Source organism: Ranitomeya variabilis, chromosome 7, assembly GCF_051348905.1.
Source record: "Ranitomeya variabilis isolate aRanVar5 chromosome 7, aRanVar5.hap1, whole genome shotgun sequence".
NCBI lineage: Eukaryota > Metazoa > Chordata > Amphibia > Anura > Dendrobatidae > Ranitomeya > Ranitomeya variabilis.
The window spans coordinates 4865656-4881889 of record NC_135238.1 but is presented as its reverse complement, the minus strand read 5'-3'; the positions used below and the strand labels follow the sequence as shown (position 1 = coordinate 4881889).

General features: G+C 46.8%; 1 protein-coding gene across 5 annotated transcripts in view; it reads left to right on the top strand.

Moving 5' to 3' along the window:
* Positions 1-1223: 1223 nt before the first annotated feature.
* The window catches only part of LOC143785059 (uncharacterized), a 37595-nt gene continuing 22584 nt past the window's right edge, over positions 1224-16234 (top strand). For 2 of the 5 annotated variants that reach the window (XM_077273723.1, XM_077273722.1), the window contains exons 1-8: positions 1960-2126; positions 2486-2565; positions 3797-3816; positions 3895-4150; positions 9124-9180; positions 9346-9546; positions 10117-10212; positions 10788-10880. In XM_077273723.1, the coding sequence (XP_077129838.1) occupies positions 2490-2565; positions 3797-3816; positions 3895-4150; positions 9124-9180; positions 9346-9546; positions 10117-10212; positions 10788-10880 (799 nt within the window). In that variant the 5' untranslated portion in view covers positions 1960-2126; positions 2486-2489. Of the gene's footprint in view, positions 1521-1869; positions 2127-2484; positions 2566-3796; positions 3817-3894; positions 4151-9123; positions 9181-9345; positions 9547-10116; positions 10213-10787; positions 10881-16234 lie in introns of those variants that run through there. The other 3 variants (XM_077273725.1, XM_077273726.1, XM_077273727.1) reach the window with 3 other exon arrangements.

The window sequence follows — 16234 nt, the reverse complement described above, 5'->3', positions numbered from 1 at the left end:
TTTGTCAATTGGTGTCAAGTGGTAGAATCTGCGCAGTATCTCCAGTGTTGTTCCTTGACAATCTGGATCAGGGTCCTCCAGACAGGGGGCTGCTCATTCTGATTCATGTTGTGGGCTCCGCTCATTACTGATATTTAATCGATTACATCTTATCTCTTAATTGATTTTATCCGATAATGTTATACTTTTCCCCATCTCGGAGATGTGGCCCCAATCCGGTGTAGATGATCACTTAAAGGATGAAGGATTAACCCTTTGAAGGGAATTTGTCATCAGATTTATTAACATTTCATTTGAGAGCATCATAATGTAGGGACAGATTGGGAAACAACTGATGCCCAAAGCCAACAATTGTAGGATCTTCCCTAATGACTCCGCTTCTTCTGATGCTTTTGTCAGGTTGTCGTGTCTGGTACAAGCCTCGTCTGTGGTCAAATAGATGAAAGCAGGAAATCTCCTACTAAGAAGCCTCCAATTAACCTTTTTATTTCTGTGTGTGCACAAGCATGTAATGTAGTGTGAGTGTAATAATACACTCACCTACAGCTTCTCTCTCAGGTGTCCAGCGCCATTCTTCTTTGCTGTCACCACTTTGCAGAACTCTTTCACCCTTTGTGCGAAAAATGGTTTTCAATCTTTCTTTGCTGATCTCTGTGACTAAACTGTGAGTTGCGACATCCTATGGCTATCCAGATTCATCTCAGCTGGCTGCTGCTTTCCCTGCCTCGGCTTTTACGCAGGCTATGATAGTCCTTCCTGATTGGAGAATGGAGAAGGAGAATGTTCTGGTGATCATTGATGATCTGCAGGACAGTAGTGATTACCAGAGAGCGGGCATCCTACAGGAACAGCACAGCATGGTGGATCGGGCCGCTGACTTACTGCTGGTGTCACATGATGATAAGATGGACCTGAGGTTACTGAGAAAGAAAAGCGATCAACTAAAGAGTCTTCCATGAGGATCGGGTATGTTCATGTCCTGATTATCAGCTACTTCGGGAACTTTCCATCAGGTGGGTGATTACATATGCTGAGGGACAGTCCTTCATTACGTGACTACATGCTTTGCATGATACGGCCATGTTAGATTAGAAGCTTGTATTATATACAGAACTATCATCGCTATTTCTTTGTTTCCTTATTACTCTGAGATAGGATTGTGCACAAATCACTGTCTTCTATCTTTTACACATTATCTTATTGGCACTGTACCATGGACCTTGGACAGTTTTAGAAATATCGTCGCTCGTGTCACACAATGAACCTATATTATGTTCCTGCCTCATTTCTCCTTAACCTAATCTCCATATCTGCCGTGGTGACATATGGACAAAGCTGACATGATCCACAACATCAACCCTTCCTCAGATGTGTAGATACAAGCTACAGCTGAGACCACCAATAACTGATCTTTCTCCATTTCCAAATTTCGCCTGCTCTAAGAAATGTGAGGTACCACTAGTTACTCAGAAATCATCCTGCTTCTTTTTATAGATGGGAGTCTCGGAAATGGTGAAAACGTGAGTAATGAAAGATCAACAAGTGTAGATCACTGACCTTGTTTATTAATCTTTAGGATGACTCACACCTGGTCTCATTCTCTTCGGACTTTCATGGGGGACAGTCATCAGAATTAGAGCAAATTAATAATGGAGGAGCTTCATGCAGCAATCAGCCAGGTGTCTGCTCTCTTTCCCCTGAGAGAAGTACTGGATGATTTGCTGGGTCAGTGGCTCCTTGTCCCCCTATTATCCTTGTTTTGGTTACTCTCCTCCATCCTCCTCTGGGCCTTCGTCTTATGTTGAGATGTTTGTGAATTCCCCTCCCATGAATTCCTCTGCTGACTTCTCTCTCGTATCTCTGGTTTAGAACTGAACATTGGACTCATCCAAGAAAACTCTCTCTATTTCCTGGAGAGATAAGAATGAGGATCTTCTCAGGTTCAGGTCTATAGACATCAGTCTCCGGTGGCACAGGTAGGCAATAGAAGGACAAGAACGTTTCCCATCACAGAATGAAGACATAATGAGGCCACAACCAGGGAGGACAGTGCAGACAATCTGAGGGAGATCATCCACCAAGGCTGAACTGTGAGGGATCAGCACAACACAAGGATAATAGTGAAGGTAGGTAAATCCCGGAATAATCATCCTATGCTCAGATAATGTTAAGCTCCTGGACCCTAATGCAAAATCTGTGACCGGCTCCCACCTACCATGTGTCAGTCATATTACTGGTGTCTTCTTATGTTGTAGAGGGACCTTTGGGACCCTTCAGGTACCAGGGCCCAGCGGTATGATCTTGGCACCTCCTCCTTTCCCTAATAAAAGATATCATAGATGGGCTATGAGAACAGCAGGCAGTAAAGTGAGCCTGATCTCTGCACCGATCTGCAGGGCTTGCTGCGATTATTGATAAATGGGTACACAGTGACAGCTCTCAGGATCTCATTTCCATAAAACCCAACGCCCTTTCTCATGAACAGATTGATGTATCAGATCAAGATGGAGCAAGACACTCTAAAGAAGTTTGAAAAGATCAAAGACACCATGGAAGGCTTAATGGGTGAGGTTTAGTCATTTTCATGATATCTTTCATATCACTCCTGTCTGTTAAGAAACCTCTGCAAGTCCTCATCTTGTGCCATCAAGTTCTCCCGGGAACACGACCTCCTGCCGTAGTGTAGTGAATCATAGAGCAATTATCTGGTTAAACCCCTGGTGGTCAGTGGAGAAGAAGGGTTTAATGGAGGCCGTCCTGGCAGTTTAGGGCAGTGATAGACCCTTAGTAAATCACCATGGACACATCTGTAGTAATCTAGTAGAGTGATGCCTTCACTAGTGGTGTATTATAGTAACGGGTATAATGGTAAAGTAACTGACAGCGTGAGGCATCAGCAGGGTGATTGCTAGAATCCTCATGGCTTATGGAGGTGAGGAGGCTGATAACGAGGGCACTGGTTGTTTAAAGTAATGAAGAACTTTACGACAAATTCCTAGGTGTAAGATGTTAATATCCCCGATGGTAGAGTAATTAGTAGTTTTATAATAAATTCCCCGGTGGTCTCAGGTAGCGAGGGAGATAATGTTAACATCTCTGGTGGTCAGGGGCATTGTAAGAGTACTATAATTGCACCATGCTTATGGGGGTTTCCACTACTATTTCCCCTGTTATAAGTCTATCTCTTCCTAACAATCACTTCTCTAATATACTCAATCTGGACATGGGAGTTAGACAAGGCAAGAAGACAAGTGGGCTGTCCTTCATTGATTGACAGGGGTCTAAGCGCGCATGCTGTATGGTCGGCGCCCCAAGGTTTTGGCCAGATCCGGGCAGTGGACAACAGTGAAGTCAGTGGCCTGAGCATGCACAATCAGACTCCTGTCCATCAATGAAAGGCGGCCCACTTGTCACCTGCCCTTGTACAACTCTCTGTGTCCAGATCGAATGTCCTACAAGACAAGGAAGCGTTATGTGACCACACAGAGAAACAGCGCAGGGAATAGAAGTGTATTAGAAAAGTGATTCTTAGGAAGAGATAGACTGATGAAAAGGGGAAATAGTAGTGGAAACCCCCATATGTATGGTGCGAATAAGTCTACATTCATATCTGACACTAATATGTCTGTGGAATGGCCTCCGGCTATAATGGCGCCTGCTGCTGACAGTCACTGCCCGGATTATAGACACATTCATCCTGCCCACTATATACAACTTTATATATTATATGTTGTACATTTATTACGTCATATAATGATCTATGTGTTTTATCGAGGTATTCTCCTCTGATTGACAGAATCCGGGACAGATTGCACGGTAAGAATTATAAATCCTTTCAGATATCTTTCCTTCCTTCTTTCCTTCTTTCCTTGCCTCCATTTTTTTATTACACAGGAATCAAATAAACCACACAAGGTTGGGATCATCGCTGACTTCTTGGCAGAGAATACCTTTGGATGGTTTCATGCAGCGCTGAGTTCTCATTACTTCTCAAAAATAATAAAGAAGATTGAATTCATTGACACGTCTGATATGGACACGAAGAAGATATTAAAAACATTGTCCTCCTGCACCTTCTACATCTACATGAAAAGCGGATATAACCGCGAGACATTTCCAGCCATAACACGGAGACTTGGGTTCTTGATTGGTAAGAGATCAGTAGACTAATCCACAGAACAGAAATCATAAAATAATGAGGGTTGTACAAAATATCCAGAAAAGCATCCAAGATGAAATATTCTGCTGACCAGGTTTAAGGCGGTCACACATAGATAAGTAAATGGTAACAGAGTGTGGGGCAGGATGGGCTTGGGCTCGACACCTTCTACAGATGAGGATGGTCCCCACACCTTCTGCAGATGATGACCTACTGACCTTCTGTAGGTGAGGATGGGCTCCACACCTTCTGTAGGTGATCTTTAGATTCTGTTTCTCAAAGGTGAAGTGTATCTATGATAAAAATTACAGACCTCTCCATTCTTTGTATGTGGAAAAACTTGCAAAATCGGCAGCGTATCAAATACTTATTTTCCACACTGTATACAGTATATTTGATAACTTTCCATGTTCTCAGACCATTTTCTTAAAATTCTGACAACCTATTTAGCTTTTCTGCAATTTCAATTACAGTTTATATTATTTGGGATCAAACCAGATGGGCTAGCCTACACACATGAGAGAGCTTTGCACGCCCGTGTCCCTGTCACAAATTCAGCTTCCTCGTACTACTTTTGGTAACCACTATCCCATGCATAACAGAAACACCCAACAAGATGCTCCATGTAATGGAAATATCCCACAACACCCACTATTTACCAGGAACACCCCACATGGGCCACCAAATACTTGGAACTTGCCACAAGACCCACCAAATACTGGAAACCTCCACAAGACCCACCAGGTACTGGGAAAACTCCATAACACCCAACATTTACCAGGAACACACCATATGGCCCACCAAATACCAGGAACCCCTCACAATGCCCACCAAATACTGGGAGTCTATACAAGACCCACCAAATACTGGGAGCACCCCACAGGGCTCACCAAATACTGGGAACCCCCCACAAGACCCACCAAATGCTGGGAACTCCCCACAAGACCTACCAAATACTGAGAACACACCACATGGCACACCAAATACTGCGAACCCCCACAAGACCCAACAAATACTGCGAACCCCCACAAGACCCAACAAATACTGGGAACCCCCCACAAGACCCCCCAGGTACTGGAAACACTCACTAAAACTGCCTTATAATATGAAACCCCCAAGACCCACTGTTTACAGGGAGCACCCTGAAAGACCTGTGGTATAATAGGAACACCCCACACAGCCCTGGAGGTGACAGTTCTCCAGACATCACAATTTCACTCATGATAAAGCCCCTCAGATCCTCACTCATGTCTGTTGCTTCTGCTTCCAAATTATTAGGTTCAAGAACTGACTGTTCACTTGCTGCCCAATATATTTCTACCCATCCATCCCTGACAGGTGCCATTGTCACCAAATAGTCAGTGTTATGTGTAAGGGGTTACAAAGACTGTTTAAAGCCCCACACCCGTCCCGGTTAAATGTTGATAAATGTAAATGTTCTACTCTGTATATATAGTTAAATATCTTAATGCTGCTATGTGTCCATTGTATACAGGGAGAGTGCAGTACTCAAGTTAGCCCATTAGAGGGGGCACATTAGGACCAAATAGTATTAAGATAGGAACTAGTTAACTTAGGAGGGCCCAACTGGGGTAAGCTATAAGGATTTCCTGATTTGTGTTAGGGCCAGGGAGCCCATACAAGTCAGAGGGTCTTAGAGCCTGGACAAAGCAGTTGGCCACATAATGTTCAAGTAAGTAGCCCAGTCGTCCAGGGCCTGTGGGCCGAAGGGATGACGGGCAGCTCCAATATGTAGCAGCTAACTACATGGGTTGATGCCCTTATGTCTGGTGCAAAACGGTCAGGGGAACACCTGAAGATAGTTAAGCTGACCAGAAGGAATGCTGCAGTGCTGGAGGAGTCAGTGCATCCCAGAGACATACTGGAAAAAGTGAGGGAAAGCGCAGGGCTAGACAAAGATGTGTTCTGTGATATTCCCTATGATGTTACTGTAACTGAGTTGGAAGTACTGAGAATGGAACCAAGTAAAATCATTTATGTTAAATTGGAACTGGACTCAGACTCTTTTTGTTTGATGCCGTCAGGAAGAACTCCTCAGTAGATTAGAGAGGACCCTGATGGGTCGGAAAGCGGAACAAAAGGTACGCTACAAATGGGACAGTGTGTGCATGTGACAGAGGGCCAGGGTGTGCTAAAGCAGCCACCCCTGAGAGCCACGACTACAGCCCTGGCTCCTCTCACACTTGGTTAAGTGCGGCAGGATCCCGCAGCCTTGCAACTTGGGAATGCCGTGGATGTGATAAAGAAGGATGAAGATATTGTTAATGTGACTGATATTCCAGAAGTGACTGATACCCTGGACGTGACTGACACTTTAATGGTGGCAAAAATGGCGGCTCTGAAGATGGCGGAAAGTGGCACGCAGATGGAGGATGACAACTTTAATCCCACCCCTCATGGGTGTCCTGACTCAGAGATGGCGTGAAAATCTGCCTGTGGAGCCGGCGGCCTAAACTTGTGAGTGGTGCCTGCCCATGGTGGGTGCGTTTGAAAAGAAGAAGACCTTGCCCCTTGCCACAGATTACAGAGAAATGGGTGGAGCGGCCATAAGCGACCCCACCTTGGAACGGGGGGGTCCCAGAAGAAAACCTCGGGAGCAGCTGCGCAATGTCATTGCGAGACATGGCAGCGGCAGCGATGGACCATTCCTGCACCCATTGCTGTGGCAGCATAGGCCGCGTCTAGTGGAAGTGACAACCGGAGGAAGAAAGACCTGACCCGGAAGGCTGAGGTGAGTCACGGATGAGATCTGGACCCACCAATTCCCATTATCTGCAGAGGAGCAGGATTGGTGGCTGCCGGAGCGGGAACATCGATGTCAGGAGCTCGAGGCTGGTGAATGGGAAGCATCGACTGACCCGGAGGAGCCAGCGCCGAAAATGGAGGCCGAGTCGGAGTGTGCAGCTTTACAGGCGGAAGGATCTGATGGTCATGGGACGGTTGCGGCCAGGATGCTGGAGCAGATGGCGGTAAGTGGTCCTTGGCCCCTGACTCCAGAAGGCTGGACTGTGCCTCAGCCCCAAACCCCAGAGAGCAGGCCCATGTATAGCGGCACCTTGTCCCTCAGTCTGTATCATTTCCACCAGGAGATTAAGGGCCCCTTCCCATCCCCCAGGCAGGCCGCCTGGATTGCGGGGGTCATTGAGTAAAAGAAGCAGTGGAAGAAGAGGGTGAGGGCAGAACTTTTCCAACCCAGAGGGGGAACTATGGCTGGACGTCGCACCAGTGGGCAGCTGGTGTACACCAACGTGGATCGCGGCTACGGCTTCATTCGGGAAGTGGACACAAATGCCAAGGTATATGTTAAAGCCACCTACGTGAAACTTGGCCGACCCCTGAGGGAGCGAGATTGGGTTATCTTTTATAAGGAGGATGGCCCTCAGGGGTACTATGCCATAGCAATCAGTTTACGAGAGGAGGATGAAGTGGGACTGTATGCGGGCCTGGAACAGGCTCAGTTGGTACACTGCAACCTGACCACTGCCCGGCCAGGTCCTGCCTTAGCCATGGCTTGGCAGCCCAAGACTTCTGCGGATGCAGAGTCTTGAGTGGTCAGCCCACGGGCATGGAGCCCAAAAGGAGATAAACCGGCGTTGGGACACGTTCCGCTGAATTGTATAAAACCATCAACTTTGAACTTCAAATTATAGTGCTTGTGGCACAATTTGAAAATGTATGGGACTGTTCCATGTCCCTGCGGCAAAGGAGCCCTGGAGCACCCCCCAAAGTCGGGTGCAGTGAGGCTGGTACGAGCCGTGGTTGAACAGTGTTTTTCTTTCCCCCTTCCCAGTTTTTTGCACCTGTTGCGCCTCTCCTGCTGAATAGCAGGACTCCAACTCTGCGGAGTGACGGGCCCTTGGACTGAGGAACGGACCGCATGTGGTTGTGGCAAAAGACTATGCTTCAGGAAAATGCAGCGCACACACGGTAGAAGGGCAGTGCTCTGCACAAAGTAGGGGGACAAGCCCCAACAAGTAAGGACTTGATGGACAGGTCAAGTTATTATACAATGGACTGTTTTGGGTTTTTTTTGTTTATGTGCTCGGGTCCTGGAGGTGGACAGGAGCGGTATTCAATGGACTGAAGGTGCACCTGGGGACTGTGTACCAGGCACCTATAAAAGGAGGATGAACTCTTACTAAAAGACTTTGCTCACGTTGAGCTAATAGCTGTTTAACAGTGGTCATCTCCCTGCGTGGAGTATTATATTGTAAATATTAAAGTGTTGAATACAAAATGGTCGGGGACAACCATTATTAAACGATTGGTTATTCAGACTGTTTTAAGACCCACACCCATTCCGGTTAATTGTTGATAAATGTAAATGTTCTACTCTGCATATATGGTTAAATATCTTAATGCTGCTATGTGTCCATTGTATATAGGGAGAGTGCAGTAGTCAAGTTAGCCCATTAGAGGGGGCACATTAGGACCAAATAGTATTAAGATAGGAACTAGTTAACTTAGGAGGGCCCAACTGGGGTAAGCATAAGAATTTCCTGATTTGAGTTAGTAGGGCCAGGGAGCCCATACAAGTCAGAGGGGCTTAAAGCCTGGACAAAGCAGTTGGCCACATAATGTTCAAGTTAGGAGCCCAGTCATCCAGGTCCTGTGGGCCGAAGGTCACAGCAGAGAAGGGATGCAGGGCAATATGCGGCAGCTAACTACGGGGGCAGATGCCCTTATGTCTGGTGCAAAACGGACAGGGGAACACCTGAAGATAGTTAAGCTGACCAGAAGGAATGCTGCAGTGCCGGACGAGTCAGTGCATCCTGGGGACATACTGAAAGTGAGTAAAAGTGCAGGGCAAGTCTAAGATGTGTTCTGTGATGTTCTCTATGATGTTGCTGTAACTGAGCTGGACGTACTGAGAGTGGAACCAAGTAAAATTGTTTATGTTAATTTGCAATTGGACTCTGACTCTCTTTGTTTGACGCCGTCAGGAAGAACTCCTCAGCAGATTAGAGAGGACCCTGACGGGTCAGAAAGCGGAACAAAAGGTACGCTACAGAGAGATATTATGTGCTTGTGATGGAGGGCCAGGGAGTGCTTAAGCAGCCACCCCTGAGAGCCACGACTACAGCCCTCGCTCCTCTCACATATGTCTGACATCGATTTTCTTAGTCTCTCAATCTTTACTTTATCCTGTGATGTTTTTCATGCAGATAGGAAGCACCTGATCATCATTATTTACAATGTGGAGGACAACAGCGAGAGGGAAAAGGAGAGAATCCTACGAGAAAATGGAAACTGGGTCCAATACTGGAACAAAGTCTTTCTCTTCAGCAAAGTGGAACTACAAACTAATTTTCTGAGTCGCTTAGTGAATGACCATCAACCAGGGAGCATGAGAAAGAAGAAGAAAGGTTAGATACGGAGAACACTGTAATCACTGATACATCCACATTAAATGTCGGTGCTGTTATTAAATAAATAAATGTATAATTATTACATTTATAAATACATAAATGTATTTATTACAAGGTGTAAACTCTCATGTGTTACGTGCTTTGTATCACCAGGGATTAATAAATGGGTTTTCCCATGAACAAAGTACGTCTTAATCAATAGATCTTGGAATAATAATTTCTACAATTAGATGTGTTTAAAAAGCCATGTTCCTGTGCTGAGATAATCTTATAAATGTGCCCCCGCTGTACTGTGTAATGGCCGTGTCTCACCATGTAGAGCTGCTGTAGTTCCTGCTCAGCACATAACACTGCTCCTGTTCAGGGGAGGAAACATAAGTGAATGTACCAATGACACAGCAGGGACTCTCAGCCCAAGATACCTGCACTTAAAAATAAAAAATGTCCCCAAAGATGACCAAACCTTTAATGTTAAAAATATGGTGCCCATATATGTGATTCCTGATACTACAGCTGACGTAATAGGGCACAGTGCCGCCATCTTCATGATATGTGGGGTCATTTCAGGGACACAATCTATGGGCAGGAAATCAGCCAGGAATCTCTTCAGCAGCGATGACCGTCAACAGGAGCCCGAAGTGATCAAACACGACAACGGAAAAGGTGAAAATGTCACAAATAAGTAAATTCCCCACCGTACACCAATGAAAGAAAGTAAATATTTACATTTTTCCTTCATTCCCCCATTCTTCCCTCAATTCCTTCCTTTCTTCCATCCTTTGTGCCTCTACTTCCTTCCTTGCTCCCTTCCTTTTTTTCGGACTTTCTTCACTTTCTCCTCCCCTTTCCTTTTCTTCTTTAATTTCTTCTTTTCTTTCTTCTCTACTTTCTTTCTCAATTCGTTGTTTTGCTTCTTACTTCATTGCTTAATCTATTCTTTCCTCCTTCCTTCTCTCACTGTTTCTCCTTTTGTTTCTCTTTTCCATTTTTCTTTCTTCCATCATTACATCCTCACTCTTTCTTCTTCCTCCTTTTCTTGCTTCTTTCGCTACTTCCTTTCTTTCTTTCTTTCTCTCTCACTTCTTTCCCTCATTTTCTCCTTCTGTCACTTCTTTCCGCTCTTCTATCCCTCATTCCTCACTTTGTTCCTTCCTACTTTCCTCTATCACTTCTCTCCTCCATTCCATGTCACTCCATTCTTTCTTTCCTCCTTCCTTCCTCCTTTTCTTTTCTTACAGGTAAGCAAAACATGTCAGCCACTCTGCCCGTCTACAGGAAGGAAACTCGTCAGGTCCGGGGCTCTGAGAAGAAGTCTGTCTTCAATTTTATCCGTAAGTAAATCCAGCCCATCAATCTGGACTGTAAGGAAACCTTGCACTTCTGATTAACCCTTTTTTACTTGCTAAGATTCCAAACCTTGGCTCACCATCCAAATATTTCTGGACATAACTGTAAGTGAACAACCCTTTAAATCAAAACAGACAGTAAAAACCTCCTGAGTCTCACGTAGCAGAAGTTTTCTCCGGTCTCTTCCCTTTACCAGATGAGACGATCTTCTCCATACTGATTACCTACTGTTGTGCCATTGTGAAATCTCTAGATCCCGCTGATCTTTTATTGCCATTATTATTTATATGTCTGAGATGTGCTTCCTAATATCAACTTTTTCTGACCATGTGGTTTAAAAAGGGCAGAAGTGATGAGGTCTGTTATGTAAGGTGATTTGTCATGTGATCGTATATTGTTACTGACCTAAAGGGATTGTGTCTTGTATGTTCAGATACGTTGTATATTCTGTGACCTCATCTGATAAAGCCTACAACAGATAATCCTCTCTTATCTGCAGTTTTCGGGCTCCTGTCCTTTGGTCAGTGCTGCTCTCGGGCTCCTGTCCTTTGGTCAGTGCCATTCTCGTCTCTTGTCCTTTGGTCAGTGCCGTTCTCAGGCTCCTGTCCTTTGGTCAGTGCCGTTCTCAGGCTCCAGTGCTTTGGTCAGTGCTGTTCTCAGGCTCCTGTGCTTTGGTGAGTGCAATACTCGTGCCTCTGTCCTTTGGTCAGTCAGTGCCATTCTCGGCTCCTGTCCTTTGGTCAGTGCCATTCTCAGTCTCCTGTCCTTTGGTCAGTGCCATTCTTGGACTCCTGTCCTTTAGTCAGTGCCATTCTTCGGCTTCCATCGTCTGGTCAGTGCTGTTCTCGGCTCTTGTCCTTTGGTCAGCGCCATTCTCAGGCTCCTGTCCTTTGGTCAGTGTCGTTCTCCGGCTCCTTTCCTTTGGTCAGTGCCGTACTCAGGCTCCTGTCCTTTGGTCAGTGCTGTACTCAGGCTCCTGTGCTGTGGTCAGTGCCTTTCTCAGGCTCCTGTCCCTTGGTCAGTGTCATTCTCAGGCTCCTGTCCTTTGGTCAGTGCCGTTCTTGGCTCTTGCTCTTTGGTCAGTGCCTTTCTTGGGCTCCCGTCCTTTGGAGAGTGTCATTCTCGGGCTCCTGTCCTTTGGTCAGTGCCGTTCTTGGCTCTTGCACTTTGGTCAATGCTGTTCTCGGGCTCCTGTCCTTTGGTCAGTGTCATTCTCGGGCTCCTTTCCTTAGGTCAGTGCCGTTCTCGACTCTTGTCCTTTGGTCAGTGCCATTCTCGGGCTTCTGTCCTTTGGTCAGTGCCATTCTTGGCTATTGTCCTTTGGTCAGTGCCGTTCTTGGCTCTTGCCCTTTGGTCAGTGCTGTTCTCGGGCTTCCGTCCTTTGGTCAGTGCCGTTCTCGGCCCCCTGTCCTTTGATCAGTGCTGTTCTCAAGCTCCTGTCCTTTGGTCAGTGCCATTCTCGGCTATTGTCCTTTGGTCAGTGCCGTTCTTGGCTCTTGCCCTTTGGTCAGTGCTGTTCTCGGGCTTCCGTCCTTTGGTCAGTGCCGTTCTCGGGCTCCTGTCCTTTGGTCAGTGCTTTTCTCAGGCTCCTGTCCTTTGGTCAGTGCCACACTCGGGCTTCTGTCCTTTGGTCAGTCAGTGCTATTCTCGGCTATTGTCCTTTGGTCAGTGCCTTTGTCAGGCTCCTGTTCCTTGGTCAGTGTCATTCTTGGGCTCCTGTCCTTTGGTCAGTGCCGTTCTTGGCTCTTGCTCTTTGGTCAGTGCCTTTCTTGGGATCCCATCCTTTGGTTAGTGTCACTCTCGGGCTCCTGTCCTTTGGTCAGTGCCGTTCTTGGCTCTTGCACTTTGGTCAATGCTGTTCTCGGGCTCCTGTCCTTTGGTCAGTGTCACTCTCGGGCTCCTTTCCTTAGGTCAGTGCCATTCTCGGGCTTCTGTCCTTTGGTCAGTGCAATTCTCGGCTATTGTCCTTTGGTCAATGCCGTTCTTTGCTCTTGCCCTTTGGTCAGTGCTGTTCTCGGGCTCCTGTTCTTTGGTCAGTGTCATTCTCAGGCTCCTGTCCTTTGGTCAGGGCCATTCTCGAGCTCCTGTCCTTTGGTCAGTGCCGTTCTCGACTCTTGTCCTTTGGTCAGTGCCATTCTCGGGCTTCTGTCCTTTGGTCAGTGCCATTCTCGGCTCTTGTCCTTTGGTCAGTGCCATTCTCAGGCTTCTGTACTTTGGTCAGTGCCATTCTCGGCTCTTGTCCTTTGGTCAGTGCCATTCTTGGCTCTTGCCCTTTGGTCAGTGCTGTTCTCGGGCTCCTGTCCTTTGGTCAGTGTCATTCTCAGGCTCCTGTCCTTTGGTCAGTGCCTGTTATGATTTTCCCAATGGCAGGGAAATCAAAATAACAACGGACTAGCTCTCGGGTGATGGGAACTAAAGTGACCGTGACCTGAACCTGACACGACACTGGAAGTAGCCGGGGAGTGTTTCCTACGATGCCCTAGACACCACGCGCCAGCCGGAGATCTAACTACCCCTATCAGAGGAATATACAGGCCTGCCTTACCTCCAGAGATGAACCCCAAAAGGAGATAGCAGTCCCCCACAGATATTGACGGTGAGTCAAGAGGAAAAGACATACGTAGGATGAACAGCAGATTTAGCACAGTGAGGTCCGCTTACTAGATAGCAGAAGTACAGGAAAGAGTCACTTCACGGTCAACTTCAAAACACTACTCAAAAACACCATCCTGAAATTACTTTAAAACTCCAGTGACAACTCATGCCACTGGAGTGGCAATTTCAGTCCACGAGAGCTTCCAGCTACAGAGAGTCACATTGCAAATAGCTGGACAAAAATAGCATTAACTAGAAACAAAATTCAACTTAGCTGAACAGGATCTTGAGGCAGGAGAATGCAACAGAATGCTACTGATACATTGTTGGCCGGCATCGGACCAGCAGCCAAGCAGCCTTAAATAGGAAACTCCCCTAATGGGTGTCAACAGGTGATCAAGGATAGAAGAAGGCAAATAAGTGGCAATACCATAAAACACCACCGGGGGAGCCCACAAACAGAATTCACAACAGTACCCCCCCCTTAAGGAGGGGGCACCGAACCCTCACCAGAACCACCAGGGCGATCTGGATGAGCACTATGGAATGCACGAACCAAATCAGGAGCATGAACATCAGATGCTGTCACCCAAGAATTATCCTCCTGACCATAGCCTTTCCACTTAACCAGATACTGAAGTTTCCGTCTGGAAACACGGGAGTCCAAGATCTTTTCCACCACATACTCCAACTCACCCTCAACCAGCACAGGAGCAGGAGGATCAGCAGACGGAACAACCGGCACCTCATACCTCCGCAATAATGACCGATGAAAAACATTATGAATAGTAAAAGATGCTGGGAGGTCCAAACGAAAGGACACAGGATTGAGAACCTCCAGAATCCTATAAGGGCCGATAAACCGAGGCTTAAACTTAGGAGACGAGACCTTCATAGGAACAAATCAAGAAGACAACCAAACCAGGTCCCCAACACAAAGACGAGGACCGACACGCCGATGACGATTAGTGAACTGTTGAGTCTTCTCCTGGGACAACTTCAGATTGTCCACAACCTGTCCCCAAATCTGATGCATTCTATCAACCACAGCATCTACTCCAGGACAATCCGAAGACTCCAATTGACCGGACGAAAAGCGAGGGTGAAACCCTGAATTACAAAAAAATGGAGAAACCAAAGTGGCAGAACTGGCCCGATTGTTAAGGGCAAACTCTGCCAATGGCAAAAAATCAAGCCAATCGTCCTGATCAGCGGACACAAAACACCTCAAGTAAGTCTCCAAGGTCTGATTAGTACGCTCAGTCTGGCCATTAGTCTGAGGATGGAATGCAGATGAAAAAGACAAGTCGATGCCCATCCTGGCACAGAACGCCCGCCAAAATCTAGACACAAACTGAGTACCCCTGTCAGACACTATATTCTCAGGAATACCATGCAAACGCACAACATTCTGAAAAAATAGAGGGACCAGCTCAGAGGAGGAGGGCAATTTGGGCAAAGGTACCAAGTGAACCATCTTGGAAAAACGGTCACACACCACCCAGATGACGGACATCCTACGAGAAACAGGAAGGTCAGAAATAAAGTCCATAGAGATGTGCGTCCAAGGCCTCTTAGGAATAGGCAAGGGCAACAACAACCCGCTGGCCCGGGAACAGCAGGGCTTAGCCCGAGCACAAACATCACAAGACTGCACAAAAATACGTACATCTCGAGACAAGGAAGGCCACCAGAAGGACCTAGACACCAGATCCCTGGTGCCAAAAATTCCAGGATGACCTGCCAACGCGGAAGAGTGAACCTCCGAAATAACTCTACTGGTCCAGTCATCAGGGACAAACAGTCTACCAGGCGGACAGCGATCAGGCCTATCCACCTGAAACTCCTGCAAAGAGCGCCGCAGGTCTGGGGAGACAGCTGACAATATCACCCCATCCTTCAGGATGCCAGTAGGTTCGGAATCACCAGGCGAATCAGGCTCAAAACTCCTAGAGAGGGCATCCGCCCTCACATTCTTAGACCCAGGCAGATATGAGACCACAAAGTTAAATCGAGAGAAAAACAACGACCAGCGCGCCTGTCTAGGATTCAGACGCCTGGCTGACTCAAGATAAATTAGATTTTTGTGGTCAGTCAAGACCACCACCTGGTGTCTAGCACCCTCAAGCCAATGACGCCACTCCTCAAATGCCCACTTCATGGCCAAGAGCTCCCGATTTCCAACATCATAATTCCGCTCAGCGGGCGAAAACTTTAGAGAGAAAAACGCACATGGTCTCATCACTGAGCAGTCAGGACCTTTCTGCGACAAAACTGCACCTGCTCCGATCTCGGAAGCATCTACTTCAACCTGGAACGGGAGCGAAACATCAGGCTGGCGCAACACAGGAGCGGAAGAAAAGCGGCGCTTAAGCTCCCGAAAGGCCTCCACAGCCGCAGAGGACCAATTAGCAACATCAGCACCCTTCTTGGTCAAATCAGTCAAAGGTTTAGCAATGGCAGAAAAACCCGCTATGAATCGGCGATAGAAATTAGCAAATCCCAAGAATTTCTGAAGACTCTTTAGAGAAGTAGGTTGTATCCAATCACAAATAGCCTGAACCTTAACAGGGTCCATCTCCATAGATGAAGGGGAAAAAATATATCCCAGAAAGGAAATTCTCTGAACCCCAAAAATACACTTTGAGCCCTTCACAAATAGAGAATTAGCTCGTAAAACCTGAAAAACTCTCCTGACCTGTTGAACATGAGATTCCCAGTCCTCCGAAAAAATCAAAATATC